The 21,687-nt window shown below is 46.1% G+C and overlaps 1 protein-coding gene across 1 annotated transcript in view; it reads right to left on the bottom strand.

Moving 5' to 3' along the window:
• LOC309550452 (uncharacterized protein) overlaps window positions 1-21,687 on the bottom strand; it is a gene marked incomplete at its 5' end in the record, with an annotated part of 141,680 nt that overhangs the window by 95,027 nt on the left and 24,966 nt on the right. Inside the window, 2 exons of the mRNA XM_082250828.1 lie at window positions 5,903-6,085; window positions 16,600-16,776. Coding sequence (XP_082106954.1) covers window positions 5,903-6,085; window positions 16,600-16,776 — 360 coding nt within the window. The remainder of the gene's footprint in view (window positions 1-5,902; window positions 6,086-16,599; window positions 16,777-21,687) is intronic.

Genomic DNA, 21,687 nt, shown 5'->3' with positions numbered 1-21,687 from the left:
GATACATACACTTTCTTTTTGATCATATTTTCTATTCCGCTATTCAATTAAAACCTTTGGGGATCAATTAAATTGCGTGATAGTCTGTGTCGGTACGTGTGAGATCCACCTTTCCAAGTTTTTGGGGTTCATCTCATACTTCTGAAGATTTGAGGGTGCTGCCTGTTCCATACTCCTGCTCCTACTGCTCAACCATCCTTTTAGGGGTACAAACAATAGTAATTGGGGCCTAGTGTGGTGGTGTACGTGTGAGATACATACACTTTCTTTTTGATCATATTTTCTATTCCGCTATTCAATTAAAACCTTTGGGGATCAATTAAATTGCGTGATAGTCTGTGTCGGTACGTGTGAGATCCACCTTTCCAAGTTTTTGGGGTTCATCTCATACTTCTGAAGATTTGAGGGTGCTGCCTGTTCCATACTCCTGCTCCTACTGCTCAACCATCCTTTTAGGGGTACAAACAATAGTAATTGGGGCCTAGTGTGGTGGTGTACGTGTGAGATACATACACTTTCTTTTTGATCATATTTTCTATTCCGCTATTCAATTAAAACCTTTGGGGATCAATTAAATTGCGTGATAGTCTGTGTCGGTACGTGTGAGATCCACCTTTCCAAGTTTTTGGTGTTCATCTCATACTTCTGAAGATTTGAGGGTGCTGCCTGTTCCATACTCCTCCTCCTACTCCTCAACCATCCTTTTAGGGGTACAAACAATAGTAATTGGGGCCTAGTGTGGTGGTGTACGTGCGAGATACATACACTTTCTTTTTGATCATATTTTCTATTCCGCTATTCAATTAAAACCTTTGGGGATCAATTAAATTGCGTGATAGTCTGTGTCGGTACGTGTGAGATCCACCTTTCCAAGTTTTTGGGGTTCATCTCATACTTCTGAAGATTTGAGGGTGCTGCCTGTTCCATACTCCTGCTCCTACTGCTCAACCATCCTTTTAGGGGTACAAACAATAGTAATTGGGGCCTAGTGTGGTGGTGTACATGTGAGATACATACACTTTTTTGGATCATATTTCCTATTCCGCTATTCAATAAAAACCTTTCTAGGGCAAGATCTTAAATTACAGAAATATGAGGAGACCGTCAAATAAGGGCCGTGGCCTGGGTCGTGGTGCTGCTGGTAGAGCTCCTGTTGCAAGGAGAGGACATGGTCGATCTGTGCCAGCTACACGCACAAGTGAAACACCTTCCTCAAGTGTGAGTAGGCGACAGAACCTGCATCAGTATTTGGTAGGGCATCATACGCCCCTAGAAGTGATGAGGCCAGAACAAGTGGAGGCGATAGTAGATTGGTTTGCTGCTGACAGTGCCTCCAGTTCCTTCACATTGTCTCCCACCCAGTCTACTGCAGAAAGGTCACAGTTGGCACCTGCAGCCGATGTCCAACCGTCTTTCACCTCACCCCCTTGCAAATCAGGCAAGCAGTCTGAGCCCCAAGCCATACAGCAGTCTCTTCTTCTTTTTGATGACTCTGTCAGCAGGGTTTCCCAGGGCCATCCACCTAGCCCTGCCCCAGAAGTGGAAGAGATTGAGTGCAGCGATGCCCAACCACTTATTTCTCAAGATGAGTACATGCAAGGATCATCGCAGCACGTCACCGATGATGACGAAACGCAGGTGCCAACTGCTGCGGCGTTCAGCATTGTGGAGACCGACAAGGAGGGCAGGGGTGAAGACTGGGTGGAAGATGATGTGGAGGACGATGAGGTCCTCGACCCCACATGGAATGAACGTCATGCAGGTGACCTGAGTAGTTTGGAGGAAGAGGCGGTGGTCGCACAGAGCCACCAGCACAGCAGAAGAGGGAGCAGGGTGCAGAAGCGGAGCGGCCGTGCCCTAGACACTACGCCCGCTACTGCCCAACGCAGCAAGGGAACGAGCGCACCAAAGTCAGCTCAAAGGAGTTCTCTAGCGTGGAAGTTCTTTAGAAAATGTGCTGATGACAGGACACGAGTGGTTTGCACCCTGTGCAATCAGAGCTTGAAGCGAGGCATAAACCTTCTCAACCTGAGCACAACCTGCATGATCAGGCATCTAAGTGCAAAGCACGAGCTGCAGTGGAGTAGACACCTTCAAAACCAAGAAACGTCTCTGGCTCATCCTGCTTCCTCTTCTGCTGCAGTCTCGGCCGCTCCAGCCACATCTGTAGTGATACCGGCACCTGCCACCCCGCAAACAGACGATCTGTCAGCAACACCACCACCTGGGTCACCAACAACCATCTCCACAATGTCCCGTGGAAGCGTTCAGCTTTCCATCTCCCAAACACTTGAGAGGAAGAGGAAGTACCCCCCTACCCACCCGTGATCCCTGGCCCTGAATGCCAGCATTTCAAAATTATTGGCCTTTGAAATGCTGTCATTCCGTCTGGTGGAGACGCACAGTTTTAAAAACCTTATGTCGGTGGCTGTCCCACAGTACGTCGTGCCCAGCCGCCACTACTTTTCCAGGCAAGCCATCCCTTCCCTGCACAACCAAGTGGGGGAAAAAATCAGGTGTGCACTGCGCAACGCCATCTGTGCCAAGGTCCACCTAACTACCGATACGTGGACCAGTAAGCACGGTCAGGGGCGTTATATCTCCCTAACGGCACACTGGGTAAATGCAGTGGCGGATGGGCCTGAGGCGGATAGCAATTTTGCGCATGTCCTTCCACCACCGAGGATTGCAGGGCGCTTCAGTTTGCCTCCTGTTCCTAACTCCTCCTACTCCGCTTCCTCATCCTCTACCGCCTCCTCATCCGGACAGCGTAACACCTTCACCACCAACTTCAGCACGGCCAGGGGTCAACGACAGCAGGCAGTTTTACAACTTGCCTGTTTGGGGGACAAACCACACACCGCGCAGGAGTTGTGGAGGAGCATGGAACAGCAGACAAATGAGTGGTTGCTGCCAGCGAGCCTCAAGCCCGGCCTGGTGGTGTGCGATAACGGGCGAAATCTCATAGCAGCTCTGGGCCTAGCCGGTTTGACGCACATCCCTTGCCTGGCGCATGTGCTGAATTTGGCGGTGCAGAGGTTCCTTAAAAACTACCCCGATATGTCAGAGCTGCTGCAGAAAGTGCGGGCCGTTTGTGCGCACTTTCGGCGTTCTCACCCTGCTGCTGCTCTCCTGGCAGATCTGCAGCGTAACTTCGGCCTTCCCGCTCACCGCCTCATATGTGACGTGCCCACAAGTTGGAACTCCACCTTGCACATGCTGGAAAGACTGTGCGAGCAGCAGCAGGCCATAGTGGAGTTTCAGCTGCAGCACGCACGCGTGAGTCGCTCTGCGGAACAGCACCACTTCACCACCAATAACTGGGCCTCCATGCGAGACCTGTGTGCCTTGTTGCGCTGTTTTGAGTACTCCACCAACATGGCCAGTGGCAATGACGCCGTTCTCAGCTTAACTATCCCACTTCTATGCCTCCTTGAAAAAACAATTCGGGCGATGATGGAAGAGGATGTGGCACAGGATGAGGAGGAGGAGGAGGATGAAGAGGTAACATTTCCAAGGCTTTCAGGGCAGTCATTCGCAAGGGGCTCCGAGGGTGGGTTCCTGCACACACAAACGCCAGGGACACAATTGTCCAGCAGGGGCACAGTTCTGGAGGATGAGGAGGAGGAGGAGCTGGAGGAGGAGATGGAACCATGTTCACAGCAGGGTGGCACCCAGGCCAGCTCATGGCCATCACTGATGCGTGGCTGGGGGGATACAGAGGACACGGACGATACACCTCCCACAGAGGACAGCCTTTCGTTGCTTCTGTGCAGCCTGGCACACATGAGCGATTACATGCTGCAGTGTCTCCACAACGACCGCCGAGTTGCCCACATTCTAACTTGTGCTGATTACTGGGTGGCCACGCTGCTGGATCCCCGTTACAAGGACAACGTACCGTCCTTAATTCACTCACTGGATCGCGATCGCAAGATGCGCGAGTACAAGCGCACGCTGGTAGACGCCATGCTGCTGGCATTCCCATCTGACAGCGGGGCCGCAGTGGAAGCACAAGGCAGAGGAGGAGGAGGAGGAGGAGGTCGCCAACGCAACCAGGGCACCGCCAGCACCTCAGAAGGCAGGGTTAGCATGGCCGAAATGTGGAAAAGCTTTGTCAGCACGCCACAACAAACAGCAGCACCAGCAGCTCAGATGGAACGTCTTAGCAGGAGGCAGCATTTTACCAACATGGTGGAGCAGTATGTGTGCACACGCCTACATGTAGTGAATGAGGGGTCTGCCCCCTTCAACTTCTGGGTCTCCAAATTGGGCACATGGCCTGAGCTTGCCCTTTACGCCTTGGAGGTGCTGGCGTGCCCTGCAGCCAGTGTATTATCTGAACGGGTATTTAGCACGGCTGGGGGCGTTATAACAGACAAGCGCAGCCGCCTGTCCAGAGACAATGTGGACAAGCTCACGTTCATTAAAATGAACCAGGCATGGATCCCACGGGACTTTTCCATACCTTATGCAGAATAGCAATGGATACCGACCTTACCCACCCATTGTTCCATTTTTGCTCTTTCTCACTCTTTTGGGGTGTACCCTCATTTAAAATTTGTGAAAAGAAGCAGTGTTGGCTACCTCGTCCTCCTCCTCAGGGCCAGATTAACGTAGGGGCTATTGGAGCTGCAGCTCCAGGCCTCTACCTTTTATATAGGCCCCGGGTTGGCCATATTCACTGTTACCGCTCTTCTGTCACTTGTAAACACAGAAGTCTGGCTTCTATGCTCGCTTCCCCAGGCAGCACCCTCAGAACCTCCCCACACAGCGCGAAGGCCGGACAAGGAGGGACAGTTGCCGATGCATGGATGTGTTTATGGGCTTCAGAGACAGCATCCCATGTTGAATTAGGCATGCATGGCTGCACCCTTCCTCCTCTGGGTGCATGGCAAGGCACGGCCCTTAAGGCCCTTCAAAATCCTCAGCACCAAGCCCATGATGCTCTTAATCCGGCCCTGGTCCTCCTCCACCGCCGCTTCCACCTACACCGCCCATAGGTGTGCGCAGCCTATTGCATTAAGGTGTGCACCCCAAAGTTGAAATACACATGCATGTGTTTGCCAGCAGGGAGAGTAATGTATCGGGGCCATGTACCTGTAGGCAAAGAGAAATAGAGCAGAGCAGGTCCGAGGGAGATCTTTCCCATCTCCTCACTGGCAATGCTATGTGCCCTAGGTGATTAGGGTGTGCCCAGGCACACCCAGCACACCCTGTGCGCACGCCTATGTCACCGCCACATCCACCACCACCTCAACCTCCCTCCTACTCCATATGGGCCTCGTCCTTCAGAGATGAAGAAGAACATTGTTTTATTTTTCTGTTTTTTTTTGTTGTTTTAAGTTATTTCCCTATCCACATTTGTTTGCAGAGCACTTGCCATGCTCTTAATTACGTTTTGCTGCCATTTGCAGCACTCTAGCCCTTTCCTTTGGTGTTTTAGAGCCATTTTAGTGCCTTAAAGTTCGGGTCCCCATTGACTTCAATGGGGTTCGGTGTCCGGAAAAAGTTCGGTAAAAGTCCGGGACACGGACCCGGACTTTTTTTTAAAGTTCGGCCGAACCCGTCGAACACGGACATCTAGGTGTCCGCTCAACCCTACTGGTGATGCAATGTCATTGGGGAAAGACCATTGTGTGTGCTGGACCAGGAATCACACTGGAGAATGGCCAATAGGTGTGCCACGGTCAGGATTCAGGCTCAGAGACCAGTAGCTATAGCAGTAGGTAGGCCCTCCCTGACCAGCAGGATAATTGTACATTTTCATTTAATGAAATTAAAAATGTAGGCTTTATATGACTTTAGGGAAGTCCATTTGTTCTGACTATAGACTATAGTGTACATAGTTCAGTTCTCACACCGTGTCCATGACGGAAGTGTCCTGTGTTGTTGTACTCACTTATACAGGTAATATTGGGAGGAGTCCACTCCTGGGAAGAGTCGGGGCTGTCACATGTCATGGATTTAGATGTTGGAGAATATCCAGGTAGACATTGTACTGTGATCCGTTCTCCCTTATTATATTGCTTCTTGTTTACATAGAAATTGGACACATTTCCAAGGGTTGGCTTTTTACAGTAACCTATGAAAGCGGAAGATAAAAGCAGATCATTATACATTATATACAGTGTAAGGAGTACAGTGATTGTGTGTGATGGGATAGATCAGTTGATGGGACCTTTCAGTGGTATATGGACCTCCCTCTCCTTCTCTGGTCAACTCACTCTCCTCCTGTCTGATATCATTCAAATATTCCCGTTACAACAGGTCTTCAGCAGACTCTCTTCCTGTATGACATCACCGAGATCTTCCCCTTAAATCAAGTCTTATATGGTATGTTCAATAAATTCCACCAACTCTTCATAGCCAGTTTGCAGGTCTATGACGGGAATGGGGGAAGTAAAGGAAAGGCAGATGCGTGGTCCTACTTCCCCCCCCCCCTCTCCTAATGGACTTTTGGTGGGTGCACCCTAGTTACTGCAGAGCAATGTGGCAAAAAATGTTTAGCAACAAGTGCACACCTGGAAATATGAAAAAAGGCAACAAAATACCCCCCAAAAAATTAAAAACCCTAGGGCCCCATCCACACCTCAGTGGAGTAGGGAGCCCCAGAGCCTGTAAGTCCCCAATCACACCTTAGTGGAGTAGAGACCCCCCGCCCCTGAGCAGAAGGGCCCAGAGCCTGTAAGACCTCATTCACACCTCAGGGTTTTGTAGCTTGAAGCTCAAAACTCCAAAACGCTGGAGGAGGAAAAGAAATCAATTATTCTCTACAGAGAGGGTTCACATCTCTACTCCAAGTCGCCTAAACCCAAAAGTTCTGGAGCTTTACTTGTAGCTCGAATTGGTTTTGGCACATTTTTATTTCCTTCGAGATGAATGGAAACGTGCCATTTAATGCGCGTTTTTGTGCGCATTTTTTGTGCAATTTTCTACTCAAATGAAAAAAAGTAAAAAAAAAAAAAAAAAATAGTAATAATATATGAATAAATAAATGTGAAGTAAATACACAAAACTATAACTAAATATATAAAACTAATAATAGACACCCAAACCTGAAAAAAATATTATAAATAATAATAAAAATAATATAATAATACTAATAATAACAATAATAATATATGTATTATTATTATTAATAATAATGTATTTATTTTGTGTTAGGGTGTTTAGTTATTTATTATTATTTTATTATTATTGTTATTGTATTTTTTTTTTTAAGGGTTAGGTTAGGGGTTAAGTTTAGGAGTTTATTATTACCAAATATTCATTTATTATATTTTTTTTTATTTATGATTTTTATTTGTGTATTTCTTTTACATGTATTTATTATTATGTGTAGGTGCTGATGGAGTGGCAAGAAGATATACCTGCCTGTTTCCAGGAGGAAGAGGTAACCCTGATTGATCAATGCATCCTCTCCTCAGAGAAAGAAAAAAAGAATTCTGTCGCCATCAATGAAATCAGAGTGCAGACAATTGAATCCCCAGTGAAAAGTACACCAAGACAAATGGTGGAGCGAACTCCATCATCATGGCTGAACATGGCGTCACCAGCAGAAAATACGCCAAAACCCACAGAGGAACGAGTTCCATTACCACAAAGGAGACTGTTTATGACTCAGCCTGTGGATGCCCAAGCCAGAAGTGTGTCAAAGAGGCTGGTAGGACCTTCTCCAATAGTCTCGTTACAAGTGGAGGGAATCTACACCAAAGCTTTACTCGATACAGGAGCTCAAGTAACATTATTATATTGAGACTTCTATGACAAATACTTGAAACACATCCCTTTGTGCAAGCTGGAAGAGTTGGAGATCTGGGACATCGGCACTCAAAAGTTCCCGTATGATGGATACATTCTTATTAAGATAGCCTTTGACCCTTCATTGGCTGGAAAAACAGAGACTTTTGATACGTTAGCTGTGGTTTGTCCCCGGCCCCCAGGAGCGAGACAGAACTCCCTATTGATAAGAACCAATACCAATCTGATGCGGAGACTACTTATTCTGTTGGCCACCAAGGGTTCGGTTGCTGAAGAGGTGAAGGAACACCTTTCAACGTGTGGTTCAGGAGCAAAAGGCACCAGCTGAAGGAGTGGGGAGATTATGGTGACTGGATACTCGGGAGAAAGCGTTGCAACCCCGAGAAGGAGCATGTATGAAGGCTACTGTCAAGTTGTCCTGGGATCAGCCAGGTCCTTTTGTGGTGTTGGAGGAAGATCCACTGGGAGAAGAGACAGGGATAGAATTGGTTCCTGAGTTCATACCCACAAAGATGCTGTTGAGGACTGGGGGAAGAGTTCCCATCAGTGTCCGAAATGTCACCGGGCAACCCATCAGCCTGAAACCTCAGATGGAGCTAGGATGGGTTAGTGTGGCCAACCTGGTGACATTGGATGATCTGGTCTAGAAGGCCGAAAGGGAAGACCCCGAAGAGGATTCTCCGGTCCGATGCCCTGCAATGTCTTTCAAGTGGGGGGAGAGGATCAAGGATCAGCTGGCCAGATGAGATGAGATATTCTCCAAGAATGATTTTGATGTGGGCTGTGCTAAGAGTGCTCAACACCGGATTCCGCTGAGTGAAGATAAACCCTTTCGGGAGAGAGCCCAGAGGATTTCTCTAAGTGACCTTGAAGACCTTCGGGAGCAATTAGCTGAGCTGAAGAGGTCTGGGGTCATCAGAGAGTCCATGAGCCCTTATGCATCCCCCATTGTGGTGCTAAGGAAGAAAAATTTAACCATTCGGATGTGTATTGACTACCGGACTTTAAACCGGATGACCATTCCCAATCAATACACTACTCCTCAGATAGAAGATGCGTTGCAGTGCCTGTCTGGGGCAAAATGGTTCATTGTGTTGGATCTGAAGAGTGGATACTATCAAATACTGATGCATCCGGATGATCGGGAGAAGACAGCCTTCATCAGCCCATTAGGGTTCTTTGAATTTGATCGTATGCCACGGGGACTGGCAGGGGCTCCTGCTACTTTCCAGAGATTGATAGAGAATACAGTGGGTGATATAACCTTGATTGAAGTTCTTGTGTATCTGGACGATATTATTGTGTTCGGCAAGACTGGAGAAGAACATGAAGCCCGACTTGAGAACGTTTTTCAGAGACTTCATGCAGAAGGGTTGAAGTTGTCATTGGAGAAATGTCAGTTTTATCAGACGTCGGTCACTTACTTGGGGCACATGGTTTCAGCTGATGGAGTGGCTATTGACCCAAAGAAGCTGGAGGCTGTTACTACCTGGCCTAGGCCCAAGACAGTTACAGAACTGAGGTCCTTTTTTCTGTTCCTATTACCGAAGATTTGTGAAGAACCTTGCTCAGATTGCAAGACCCTTAAATGAAAGGTTACAGAGAGAGAGGAGGTGAAGATTTGCAGAAGTCGAGTTCAAGAGAGCAAGTGTCCATGGGGCCTAGGAGACCACGTGAGTCTATTCAGGACCAATGTACTTCGAAGTGTGAACAAGCTTTTAAATGTTTGAAGGAAAGTCTCACACAAGCTCCAGTCCTGGCTTATGCCGACCCTTCTAAGCCCTATGAATTACATGTGGATGCCAGTTGAGATGGACTTGGAGGAGTGTTGTATCAGGAGACTGCAGGGAAGCTCCATCCAGTGGCTTATGTGAATCGCAGTCTTAAGCCTTCCGAGAAGAATTACCCTATACATAAATTGGAGTTCCTGGCTCTCAAGTGGGCTGTAGTAGACAGGTTGTGAGACTACTTATACGGGGCTTCGTTCCTGGTGAAGACTGATAACAATCCTCTGACCTATCTGTTGTCAACTGCTAAGCTGGCTGCCACTGGACATCGGTGGCTAGCCGCGCTGTCTTAGTTTCAATTCAGTTTGAAGTATCGGCCAGGGAAAGGAAATCTGGATGCAGCTGCTTTGTCCAGGAGACCATATGTTCCAGATGGTAGTGCTTGAGATTGGATACACTTAACCCCCGAGGGAGTTCAGGCGGTATGTCAAGGGGTGGAATATCACCACAAGGGAGCCACGGGAGCTGAAGCTGTCGGAGTCACTGTGATTTGACTCAAGTGCGAAGTGAAAAACTCCCTCACCTGACAAAAAAAGACTTGAGGAGGGATCAATGGGAGGATCCCCTGTGTGCCCTAGTTAGGAAGGCATTGGAAGCAAGAGACTCTCAGATACTGTTAAACAGTTTGGTTGAAGGTGCAAAAGTGGTCTACAAGGATTGGGACCAAATGTGGTTGGAGGATTGGATTGTGTACCGGAAGTGTTTACTTGAGGAGCCTGAAGGTGTTCAACAGTTATTCCGGAAAAGCATTGATTGACAGCACTGACAGCTCTTTATGATGATCACGGACATCTGGGACCAGACAGAACCTTTAGGTTAGTTAGGGATCATTTCTATTGGCCTTTTGTGAGAACAGAGATTGAAAGAGATTGCCATTCTTGTATCCCGTGCATTCACAGGAAGACTTTACCTAGCAGAGCTGCCCCAATGGGTCATTTAAGAAGTCAAGGACCAGTGGAGCTGGTTTGCATTGATTTCTTGTGCCTTGAACCTGACCTGAGTTGGCGTAGTAATGTCCTGGTTGTGACAGATCATTTCACTAGGTATGCTCAAGCTTTCCTGACCCGGGATCAACAAGCCGGTACAGTTGCCAAGACTCTGGTGGAGAAGTTTTTCGTTCATTATGGCCTGCCTCAGCGCATTTATTCGGATCAAGGCTGGGACTTTGAGAGAAAATTGATAAAAATACTTTGTGAGCTGTCCTATAGGCAAGGTAGGCACCAGCCTAGGTCTAGCAGAACCACTGCAGGCTAAACCAGGACATTCTGATTATCGAGTCATGTATTTAGATGGACAGCACACAGTATTCCCATCAGTGTTAATTTAGTCGACAAATATATTTTCATAGACTAAATTAACACTAATTTAGTCGACTAAAATACGACTAAAAAAATTCAGATGACTAAAACTAAACTGGCATTTTAGTCATAAGACTATGACTAAAACTAAATTGAAAATTGACATCAAAATGAACACTACTCTGATGGCCATTTCTAAATCGGCAACACAATTCCATCAAGAGCCTGTAATAATCGCACATTAAAGTTTAAACGTGTATTGCGCCACCGCATAAGTAAGGGGCATCTACTAGGCTGCTGAAAGAGAAACAATTAAAAAAAAAAAAAGGCTTTTCTTATATATATATATATATATATATATATATATATATATTTTTTTTTTTTTAATAATTAATGTTGGTAATATATTCAGGTAATATGTGCAATGACATTACAGCCAATAAAGTTTACAGTCTTTTGGGTTTTTTGTATTTTAACCACTTGCCTACCGGGCACTTAAACACCCCTTCCTGCCCAGGCCAATTCTCAGCTTTCAGCGCTGTCACACTTTGAATGACAATTGCGCGGTCATGCAACACTGTACCCAAATAACATTTTTTTTCAAACAAATAGAGCTTTCTTTTGGTGGTATTTAATCACTTTTAGGGTTTTTATTTTTTGCTGAACAAACAAAAAAGATACCAAAAATTAAAAAAACAAAAAACAGTTTTTATAGTTTGTTATAAAATTTTGCAAACGGGTAATTTTTCACCTTCATTGATGTGCGCTGATGAGGCGGCACTGATGGGCACTGATAGGCTGCACTGGCGGGCACTGATAGGCTGCACTGGTGGGTAGTGATAGGCGACACCGATAGGCTTCACTGGTGGGCAATGAAAGCCTGCACTGGTGGGCACTGATTGGCGACACTGATGGGCACTGATAGGCGACACTGATGGGCACTGATAGGCGACACTGATGAGCACTGATAGGCTGCACTGGTGGGCACTGATAGGCGACACTGATAGGCACTGATAAGGCGGCAGTGATGGGCACTAATAAGGCAGCACTGATAAGGCAGCACTGATAGGTGGCACTGATGGGTGGCGCAGATGAATCATTCAGATGTTCATTACACTGATGGGGGCACTGGTAGGTGACTTATGGGCAATGATAGGCACTGGTAGGTGACACTTATGATGAGGCACTGATAGGCACTGAGAGGTGGCACTGATAGGTGGCGCTGGTGGACACTGATGGGCACTGGTAGGTGGCACTAGTGGGCACTGGCAGATGGCATTGGTAGGTGGTGCTGGTGGGCACTGGTAGGTGGCACTGGTGGGCACTGGTGTGACACTGGTGGGCACTGGTAGGTGGCACTGGTGGGCACAGATGCCCCTCTCCTCTTTGGGACTGATGTCCCTCTGACAGCAGCCGGCTGCTGTTTACTTCACATGATCAGCTGTCATTGGCTGACAGCTGATCACGTGGTAAGGGGGCAAAATTTTTGTTTGTTTATGAAATTTGGTTTTATTTATAAAGACGTTGTATATATCCCAATGGCTAAATCGGTGTCTGTAGTGCGTGTTCAACCCTTAATACCAGAAATAATAACATATTATTAGATTTTTACTCCAGGAGTATAAAATTAGTCTGCGACTGACTGACTGCTCTGCGATTGACTGACAGTCAGTGCTCTGCGACTGACCGACAGTGCTCTGCGACTGACTGACCTGCTCTGTGACTGACTGCTCTGCGACTGACTGACTGCTCTGCGACGGACTTACTGCTCTGCGACTGACTGACTGTGCTCAGTGACTGACTGACTGTGTTCAGAGACTGACTGTGCTCAGTGACTGACTGACGGTGCTCAGTGACTGACTGACCGTGCCCAGTGACTGACTGTGCCCCTTGACTGACTGTGCCCCTTGACTGACTGTACTCTGCGACTGATAGTGCTCTGTGACTGACTGACTGCTCTTCGACTGACTGTGACCGACGTGCCCAGCGACCGACCGAGCTCTGCGACTGACTGACCGTGCTCGGCAACTGATTACCCAGGAGGACTGGTAAGTATCTTAGCGACTGGAGAGTATCTTAGCGACTGGTGAGTACCCCAGGTTTAGTACCAGATAGGGGTAGAGTAGGTAAGGAATAGTAGGTTGTTACTAATTATCCCCATATAATAATAATGTCCGACAGGATTGGGGATGCCACTCAGTGCACTTCTTGCTGCATGTATGCGTTCCTTGATGAACCAATCAAGGGCGAATACTGCTGTGCAAGATGTGTGCGACTTGTTTCTCTGGAAGCCCAGATCTAGAAAACATAGTGGCAACACTGCGTAGCATCAACAACCTGGAAAGGAGCTTGGACATTAACCATCAGGCGCTGGCAGGGGCCAGCATAGAGGAGGGAGGAGTAGAGGAGACGCAGGCATCAGAGGTAGGCAGTTGGGTGACTATTAGGAAGGGTAGAGGGATGAGTGCCAGGGAGGCCAGTCCTGAGTTGGTACGAGATTCAGGAAAGGTTAGACAGGTTGTGGTAGTGGGGGACTCAATCATCAAGACGAGGACAAAGAGGGCAATCTGTCGAAAATACCGCGGTAGCCGGACAGTATGTTGTTTACCGGCCGCTCGAGTTCGGCACATCGCGATTTGGGTAGACAGATTATTGGGCTGGGCTGGGGATGTGCATGTGGGCACTAATGACGAAGTAAGAGGAAGGTGGAGGATCCTAAAGAACGATTTCAGGGACTTAGGGCATAGATTGAGGAATAGGACCTCCAAGGTGGTTTTCTCTGAAATACTGCCGGTACCTCGAGCCACACAGGATTGGCAGAAGGAGATTAGGGAACTTAACAAGTGGCTGAGGTATTGGTGTAGGAAGGAGGGGTTTGGGTTCATGGAGAACTGGGCTGACTTCTCAGTTGGTTACCGGCTCTTTAGTAAGGATGGGCTGCACCTTAATGGGGATGGTACAGCTCTTTTGGGGAGAAAGATAGCCACCAAGTTGGAGGGGCTTTTAAACTAGGAGGACGGGGGAGGGCTCAGAAGTAGAGTCAGTCAGGAGGGAGCAAAGGACAGAAGGCAGTATTAGATTCAGCAGCGTCAGTAGTTCCATAACGTCAATTGGGGGGTCTGTGCGGGAAAACCTCAGACCGAACAGGAATAAAAATAATCACCATTCACTATCAACTTACACAAAACTGAGAGGGGTATATGCTAATGCCAGGAGCCAGCTAATAAAATGGATGAGTTGGAAATTTTAGTACATGAGGAGGACATAGACCTTGTGGGAATAACGGAAACTTGGTTCGACCCCTCACATGACTGGCTGGCCAATATCCAAGGGTATGCGGTGTACCGGAAGGACAGGGTAGGAAAAAGAGGGGGGAGGGTTTGTCTCTATGTCAAGAACAATGTAAGGGTGATAGAGAGGAGTGATATTACGGAAGGGATTAGTATGGAGTTAGAATCCATATGGGTAGAACTCCACATGGAAGAAGAAAAGAGAAAAGTAATTGTGGAGGTTTGCTATAGGCCACCCAACCAGAGGGAGGAGGTAGAGCTGGAATTTATATCACTATTGGGAAAAGTGGCAAAACTGGGATCAGTCATCGTATTGGGGGGCTTCAATTTTCCCGACATTGATTGGGAAGAGGGGACTACACACTCACAGAAGGCCTGTCTATTCATGGAAACCTTACAGGATAACTACAAGTCTCAGTTGGTGGATTCTCCTACTATAGAAAATGCAGTCCTGGATCTATTGATCACTAATGACTCAGACCTAATCTCGGAGGTAGGAGTCCAGGACAACCTGGGCTCTAGCGATCACAGGATGATCACATTTAGTGTAAATAACAATATAACAAGGCAAGTGGGGAACTTAAAAACCCTAAACTTCAGAAGGGCAAACTTTCCCAAATTGTGCTCCATGGTGGAAAGGGTAAACTGGGACCAAACCCTGGGAACACTGACCACGGAGGAAAAATGGGAATGCTTTAGGAACATATTAAACAAATGCATCTTGCAGTGCATTCCTATGGGAAATAAATTTAGAAGAGACAAAGCCAAACCTGGCTGGCTAAACCGTAATGTTAAAAAACTTATTAAGGGAAAAAAATTGGCCTTCAAGAAATATAAATCAGAGGACACAGTATTGGCTTTCAAGCAATACAAGGAGGCAAATAAGAAATGTAAATACAAAATCAAAATGGCTAAAATCAGCTTTGAGAGACAAATAGCGGAGGATAGTAAAAAGAACCTAAAGAAATTCTTTAAATATATCAACAGCAAAAAAACTAGGGCAGAGCATATTGCACACATATTTAACGATGATGGGAGGATGGTTACAGAGGACACTGAAAAGGCAACCGTGCTGAATGCCTTTTTCTCATCAGTCTTTACACAAGAAAAGGAGGGGTACACTGACCATGACTGTATGGTTTGTAGTAATACACAGAACTTGCCGCTATGGCTAAGAGGGTGAAATCAGGGAAAGGCTGGATAAAATTAACACAAATAAATCACCAGGCCCGGATGGTGTACATCCGAGAGTACTCAGTAAGACTATATCTAGACCACTGTTCCTGATCTTTACTGACAGTATTAGGACAGGAGATGTACCAGGGAATTGGAGGAAAGCTAACGTGATTCCGATATTCAAAAAAGGGCAGAGGCATGTCCCGGGAAATTATAGGCCTGTCAGTCTGACATCAGTAGTATGTAAACTTCTGGAGGGGATGATAAGGGACTATATCGTAGAGTTTGCTAAAGACAACAACATCATCAGCAGTAACCAGCACGGGTTTACAAATGGGCGTTCTTGTCAAACCAATCTCTTAACATTCTACGAGGAGGTGAGCTGTGAGCTAGATAAGGGGGAGACCAGTGGATGTGGTGTACTTGGATTTCGCTAAGGCGTTTGATACAGTTCCACACAAGCACTTAATTTATAAAATAAGGTCTGCAGGCATCGACCACAAGGTCTGCTCTTGGATACGGAACTGGCTAAAATGGCGTGTCCAAAGGGTGGTAATAAACAGCGCATACTCAGACTGGTCTGAGGTGGTAAGTGGGGTCCCCCAAGGCTCAGTCCTGGGACCAACCTTGTTCAATTTATTCATAAACAGCATTGAGGACAGGATCAGTAGCTCTATATCAGTTTTTGCAGATGACACAAAATTGGGCAGGGCAATAACTGCACATCATGAAGCAGATATCCTACAGAATGATCTGGACAAAATAACGGAGTGGGCTACGACATGACAAATGAGGTTTAATGTGGAGAAGTGTAAGGTTTTGGTTTTGCACTTGGGGACTAAAAGCATAAAAGCACAATACACTTTGGGGGGGGGGGGGGGGCCTTTGGGGGAATCAAAAATGGAGAACGATCTGGGAGGCCTGGTAGAGGATAAACTAAGCAATAGCATGCAATGTCAAGCGGCAGCTGCCAAAGCCGGCAGAATATTAGCATGTATATAGAAAGGGATGTATTATAGAGATAAGACTATAATCCTTCCACTTTATAAAACTCTGGTCCGACCACATCTGGAGTATTCTGTCCAGTTCTGGTCACCGGTCCTCAGAGGGAACAAATGAGATCACCTGTGATGTAATTTAGTTATCTTGCAAACCTGGCCTGTTAGTGGGCCCCGAGGACCGGAGTTGAGGACCACTGGTTTAGAGGAGTCAGACCAAAGAGAGGTGACTGCTGATTGGTTGCTCTGGGTTCCTGCAGTCTGTATATTGAGGATTACTGCTCACCGATACATTGTGGAGGATTATCCCACTCAATGGAGGTTCCTCTCTTCACACATTGTACAGAGGGGTAGGGATTCCGATATCCAAACGGACATTTTACTGTCACTGTATCCCCGATATTATAAAATGTCTTCTCTGGATCCATATCCACCAATCTGTACTCCGGCTTCCTACACAGAGCTGTAAAGTGATTAGAAGAATTAATAATATCTGAGTAATGTGGGTGCCAATATGATAAAGATAATTCATTTTGTTATTTAGCACATAACATTTCTATCTGTGGGAGGATCAGTAGGGATGAATGACCTGACAATGTATGTATCTGTAGGAGGATCAGTAGGGATGAATGACCTGACAATGTATGTATCTGTAGGGGGATCAGTAGGGATGAATGACCTGACAATGTATGTATCTGTAGGATGATCAGTAGGGATGAATGATCTGACAATGTATGTATCTGTAGGAGGATCAGTAGGGATGAATGATCTGACAATGTATGTATCTGTAGGAGGATCAGTAGGGATGAATGATCTGACAATGGATGTATCTGTAGGAGGATCAGTAGGGATGAATGACCTGACAATGTATGTATCTGTAGGAGGCTCAGTAGGGATGAATGACCTGACAATGTATGTATCTGTAGGAGGCTCAGTAGGGATGAATGACCTGACAATGTATGTATCTGTAGGATGATCAGTAGGGATGACTGACCTGACAATGTATGTACAGTATCTTACAAAAGTGAGTACACCCCTCACATTTTTGGAAATATTTTATTCTATCTTTTCATGTGACAACACTGAAGAAATGACACTTTGCTACAATATAAAGTAGTGAGCGTACAGCTTGTATAACAGTGTAAATTTACTGTCCCCTCAAAATAACTCAACACAAAGCCATTAATGTCTAAACTGCTGGAAACAAAAGTGAGTACACCCCAAAGTGACGATGTCCAAATTGGGCCCAATTAGCCATTTTCCCTCCCCGTTGTCATGTGTCTCATTAGTAGTGTTACAAGGTCTCAAGTATGAATGGGGAGCAGGTGTGTTACATTTGGTGTTATTGCTCTCACTCTCTCATACTGGTCACTGGAAGTTCAACATCCCACCTCATGGCAAATAACTCTCTAAGGCAGTGGTTCTTAACCTTTTTGGAGGTACTGAACCCCACCAGTTTCATATGCGCATTCACCGAACCCTTCTTAATTGGAAAAATAAAATATGGATTTTTTCAAATTCAAAACATAGGTATATATTTAGGTATATATTTATACATAGGTGCACAAAATGAACAAAACCATTAAAGAACATAGAACAAATCCATTAAAACATGATTTTCACACAAAAACATAATAATGAATATTTACTGCAAATCAGTGTGACTTCTGCTGTTGTCTTTCAGAGACCAGTTCAGAAATTACCTCCGCCGAACCCACGAGACTGACTCACCGAACCCCTGGGGTTTGATCGAACCCAGGTTAAGAACCACTGCTCTAAGGGATCTGAAAAAAATAATTTTTGCTCTACAAAAAGATGGCCTAGGCTATAGAGAGACTGCCAAGACCCTGAAACTGAGCTGCAGCACGTTGGCCAAGACCATACAGCAGTTTAACAGGACAGGTTGCACTCAGAACAGGCCTCGCCATGGTCGATCAAAGAAGTTGAGTGCATGTGCTCAGCGTCATATCCAGAGGTTGTCTTTGAGAAATAGAAAAATGAGTGCTGCCAGCATTGCTGCAGAGGATAAAGGGGTGGGGGGTCAGTCTGCCAGTGCTCAGACCATACGCAGCACGCTGCATCAAATTGGTCTGCATGGCTGTCATCCCAGAAGAAAGCACCTTCTAAAGATGATTTACAAGAAAGCCCACAAACAGTTTGCTGAAGACAAGCAGACTAAGGACATGGATTACTGGAACCATATCCTGTGGTCAAGATAAACTTATTTGGTTCAGATGGTGTCAAGGGTGTGTGACGGCAAAAGCTGAGGAGTGCAAAGACAAGTGTGTCCTGCCTACAGACAAGCATGGTGGTGGGAGTGTCATGGTCTGGGGCTGCATGAGTGCTGCTGGCACTGGGGAGCTACAGTTCATTGAAGGAACCATGAATGCCAACATGTACTGTGACATACTGAAGCTGAGCATGAACCCCTCCCTTCGGAGACTGGACCGCAGGGCAGTATTCCAACATGATAACGACCCCAAACACACCTCCAAGATGACCACTGCCTTGCTAAAGAAGCTGAGGGTAAAGGTGATGGACTGGCCAAGCATGTCTCCAGACCTAAACCCTATTGAGCATCTGTGGGTGATCCTCAAATGGAGGGTGGAGGAGCGCAAGATCTCTATCATCCACCAGCTCCGTTATGTCGTCATGGAAGAGTGGAAGAGGACTCCAGTGGTAACCTGTGAAGCTGTGGTGAACTCCATGCCCAAGAGGGTTAAGGCAGTGCTGGAAAATAATGGTGGGCACACAAAATATTGACACTTTGGGGTCCAATTTGGACATTTTCACTTAGGGGTGTACTCACTTTTGTTGCCAGCGTTTTAGACATTAATGGCTGTGTGTTGAGTTATTTTGTTACGTTGTTATACAAGCTGTACACTCACTACTTTACATTGTAAGTGGGGTGAATGAACTGACAATGTATGTATCTGTAGGAGGATCAGTAGGGATGGATGACCTGACAATGTATGTATCTGTAGGAGGATCAGTAGGGATGAATTATCTGACAATGTATGTATCTGTAGGAGGATCAGTAGGGATGAATGACCTGATAATGTATGTATCTGTAGGAGGATCAGTAGGGATGAATGACCTGACAATGTATGTATCTGTAGGAGGATCAGTAGGGATGAATGACCTGACAATGTATGTATCTGTTGGAGGATCAGTAGGGATGAATGACCTGACAATGTATGTATCTGTAGGATGATCAGTAGGGATGAATGACCTGACAATGTATGTATTTGTAGGAGGATCAGTAGGGATGAATGACCTGACAATGTATGTATCTGTGAGAGGATCAGTAGGGATGAATGAACTGACAATGTATGTTTCTCCTTTACTATAAATTGTCTTATCTGGATTTATCTGCAGTATTGTCCTATCCAGCTTCCTTTAGAGAGCTGGAGGGATAAACAAAGTTGAAAGTTTCAATTTGGAATCAAGGGAGAAGGACATTTTTAGTGTTTTTTTAAGCTGTGATGGGTTTTAAATGTCCCTTAAAGATTACAAAACCTCTCGTCTAGCCTGGACCTTTTCTTTTGCCAAAAAAATGCCTGGGTTATTCTAATTTTTAATTAGCTTTTTTCTCAGGGTGAAGGTCCTGGAGGTCCTGGGGTGTTTGTCTGTAGTTATTTTCACTGTGCCACCTGAAATGATGGACAGCTGCCTGACTGATCCCTTGGACAATCTGGCCTTGTACCTTGTTTCTGGTCAGCCTTGAACTATTTGCTCCTCCCATGAACTTCTTGATTTAAGTCATGTCTCTGCACTTCCTGTTTGCTAGATTATTGTGCTCTCTCCAGCTGATATCTTGCTCATTGCTTACCTGCTGCAGTCTTCATACCAGCTTATCTTCAATGCCATTCATTATCGACCTTTGGCTTGTTCATAAACTACGCTTCCATCTGATCCCATCTAGCTACTACTCAATAATGAGCCTTGGCTAGTTCCTTGACTACGCTTCTGCTCAATCCTTTTTTACCTCATCTGTTACCTGACCCCCACTTGCTCTTTCCCCGCTGGGCAATCTTACATCAAAATCCATCTATAGCTCCAAACTGTCCCTAATTTTGATAGACTGTCTCTGATTTGGAACACAGTCCCTGGGTCCTCCTCATTTGTCCCTCATGTTGGTCTGATCTATGTACTGTAGATATATATATATATATATAATGCACTTTTTATGTTTTTTAAATGTCCCCCAGTGCTAAACCTTTCATCCAATTTCTAAATTGCTGCATCTGTAAATTTCAAAAGCCAGTATAAATGGCATGGCAGGGGGAGTGTCCTATACCTACATACTTTTTCTAATAGGTGCCCCTCGTTTCCATCTCAAAAAGTTGGGAGATTTGCCCATCCCCACCATCAGGAGCTCTGGTGAAAACCAGCTAGTGGTAGACCCGGTGCCTCAGGTGAGCCCACATCATCTGCTTGTATATTTTCCAACTTATTACTTGTGAACTTATCTACTGCTACAGCCACTGACCTCCGAGCCTGACCCCAGATGTGACAGTGTGCTGGAAGTGGGATCTCACAGGGGAAATACCAATGTGCATGTTGGAAGTGGGATTTAAATAAGGAAATACCAATGTGTGTTCTAGAGGTGTCTCTCTCAAGAAGAATGTGTTTCGCAGGTGGGATCTCACTGGGAAAAGACCAATGTGTGCGCGGGGGGGGGGGGGGTAACATCTACCTGGGGAAAGACCAACATGTGTGCTAGATGGAATCTCATTGTATGTATATGCTGGAGATGGGAGCTCACTGGGGACAACCAATTAGTGTGCTGGAGGCGGGCTCTCACTGGGAAAGACCAATGAATGTGCTGGGAGTGAGCTCTCACTGGGGAAATGCCAATGTGTGTGTCAGGGTCTGGATATGAACCTGGGACCTCTGAAATGTCTGGCTGTAGCTCTGTGCCACTAAGATGCTGGACAGTTCCCTGCCTGATCCCTTGGACAACATAGCCTTTCTGGTCAACCTCGCACTTTTTGCTCCTCCCATGGACTTCCTAATTTAAGCCATGTTTCTGCACTTCCTGTTTGCTAGTTTATTGTGCTCTCTCCAGCTGGTATCTTGCTCATTGCATACCTGCTGCAGCCCTTGTCTTCATTGCCATTCATTTTCTAGCTTTGGCTTATTCATCAACTATGCTTTAGTCTGATGGATGTGTTACTGCGCTCTTATGCCTGCCTTTATGTAAGTGTGATTCTTCAATAAACGTCATTTTAGCATACAGTTTGCACTTAGAGGCATTGTTTCTTTTTTTCATATACATCATATGGAGTCTCTGCCTCAACTGACTGGTGCCTAGGAGGTCAGTTGGTCTTTGAAGTTTTTGGAAGAATTTGCAATACTGCTTTGTTTGACC

Source organism: Pelophylax lessonae (genome assembly GCF_965119305.1).
Source record: "Pelophylax lessonae genome assembly, chromosome: 1".
NCBI lineage: Eukaryota > Metazoa > Chordata > Amphibia > Anura > Ranidae > Pelophylax > Pelophylax lessonae.
The sequence above is the reverse complement of the archived record's forward strand: the minus strand, read 5'-3'. Positions and strand labels throughout refer to the sequence as shown.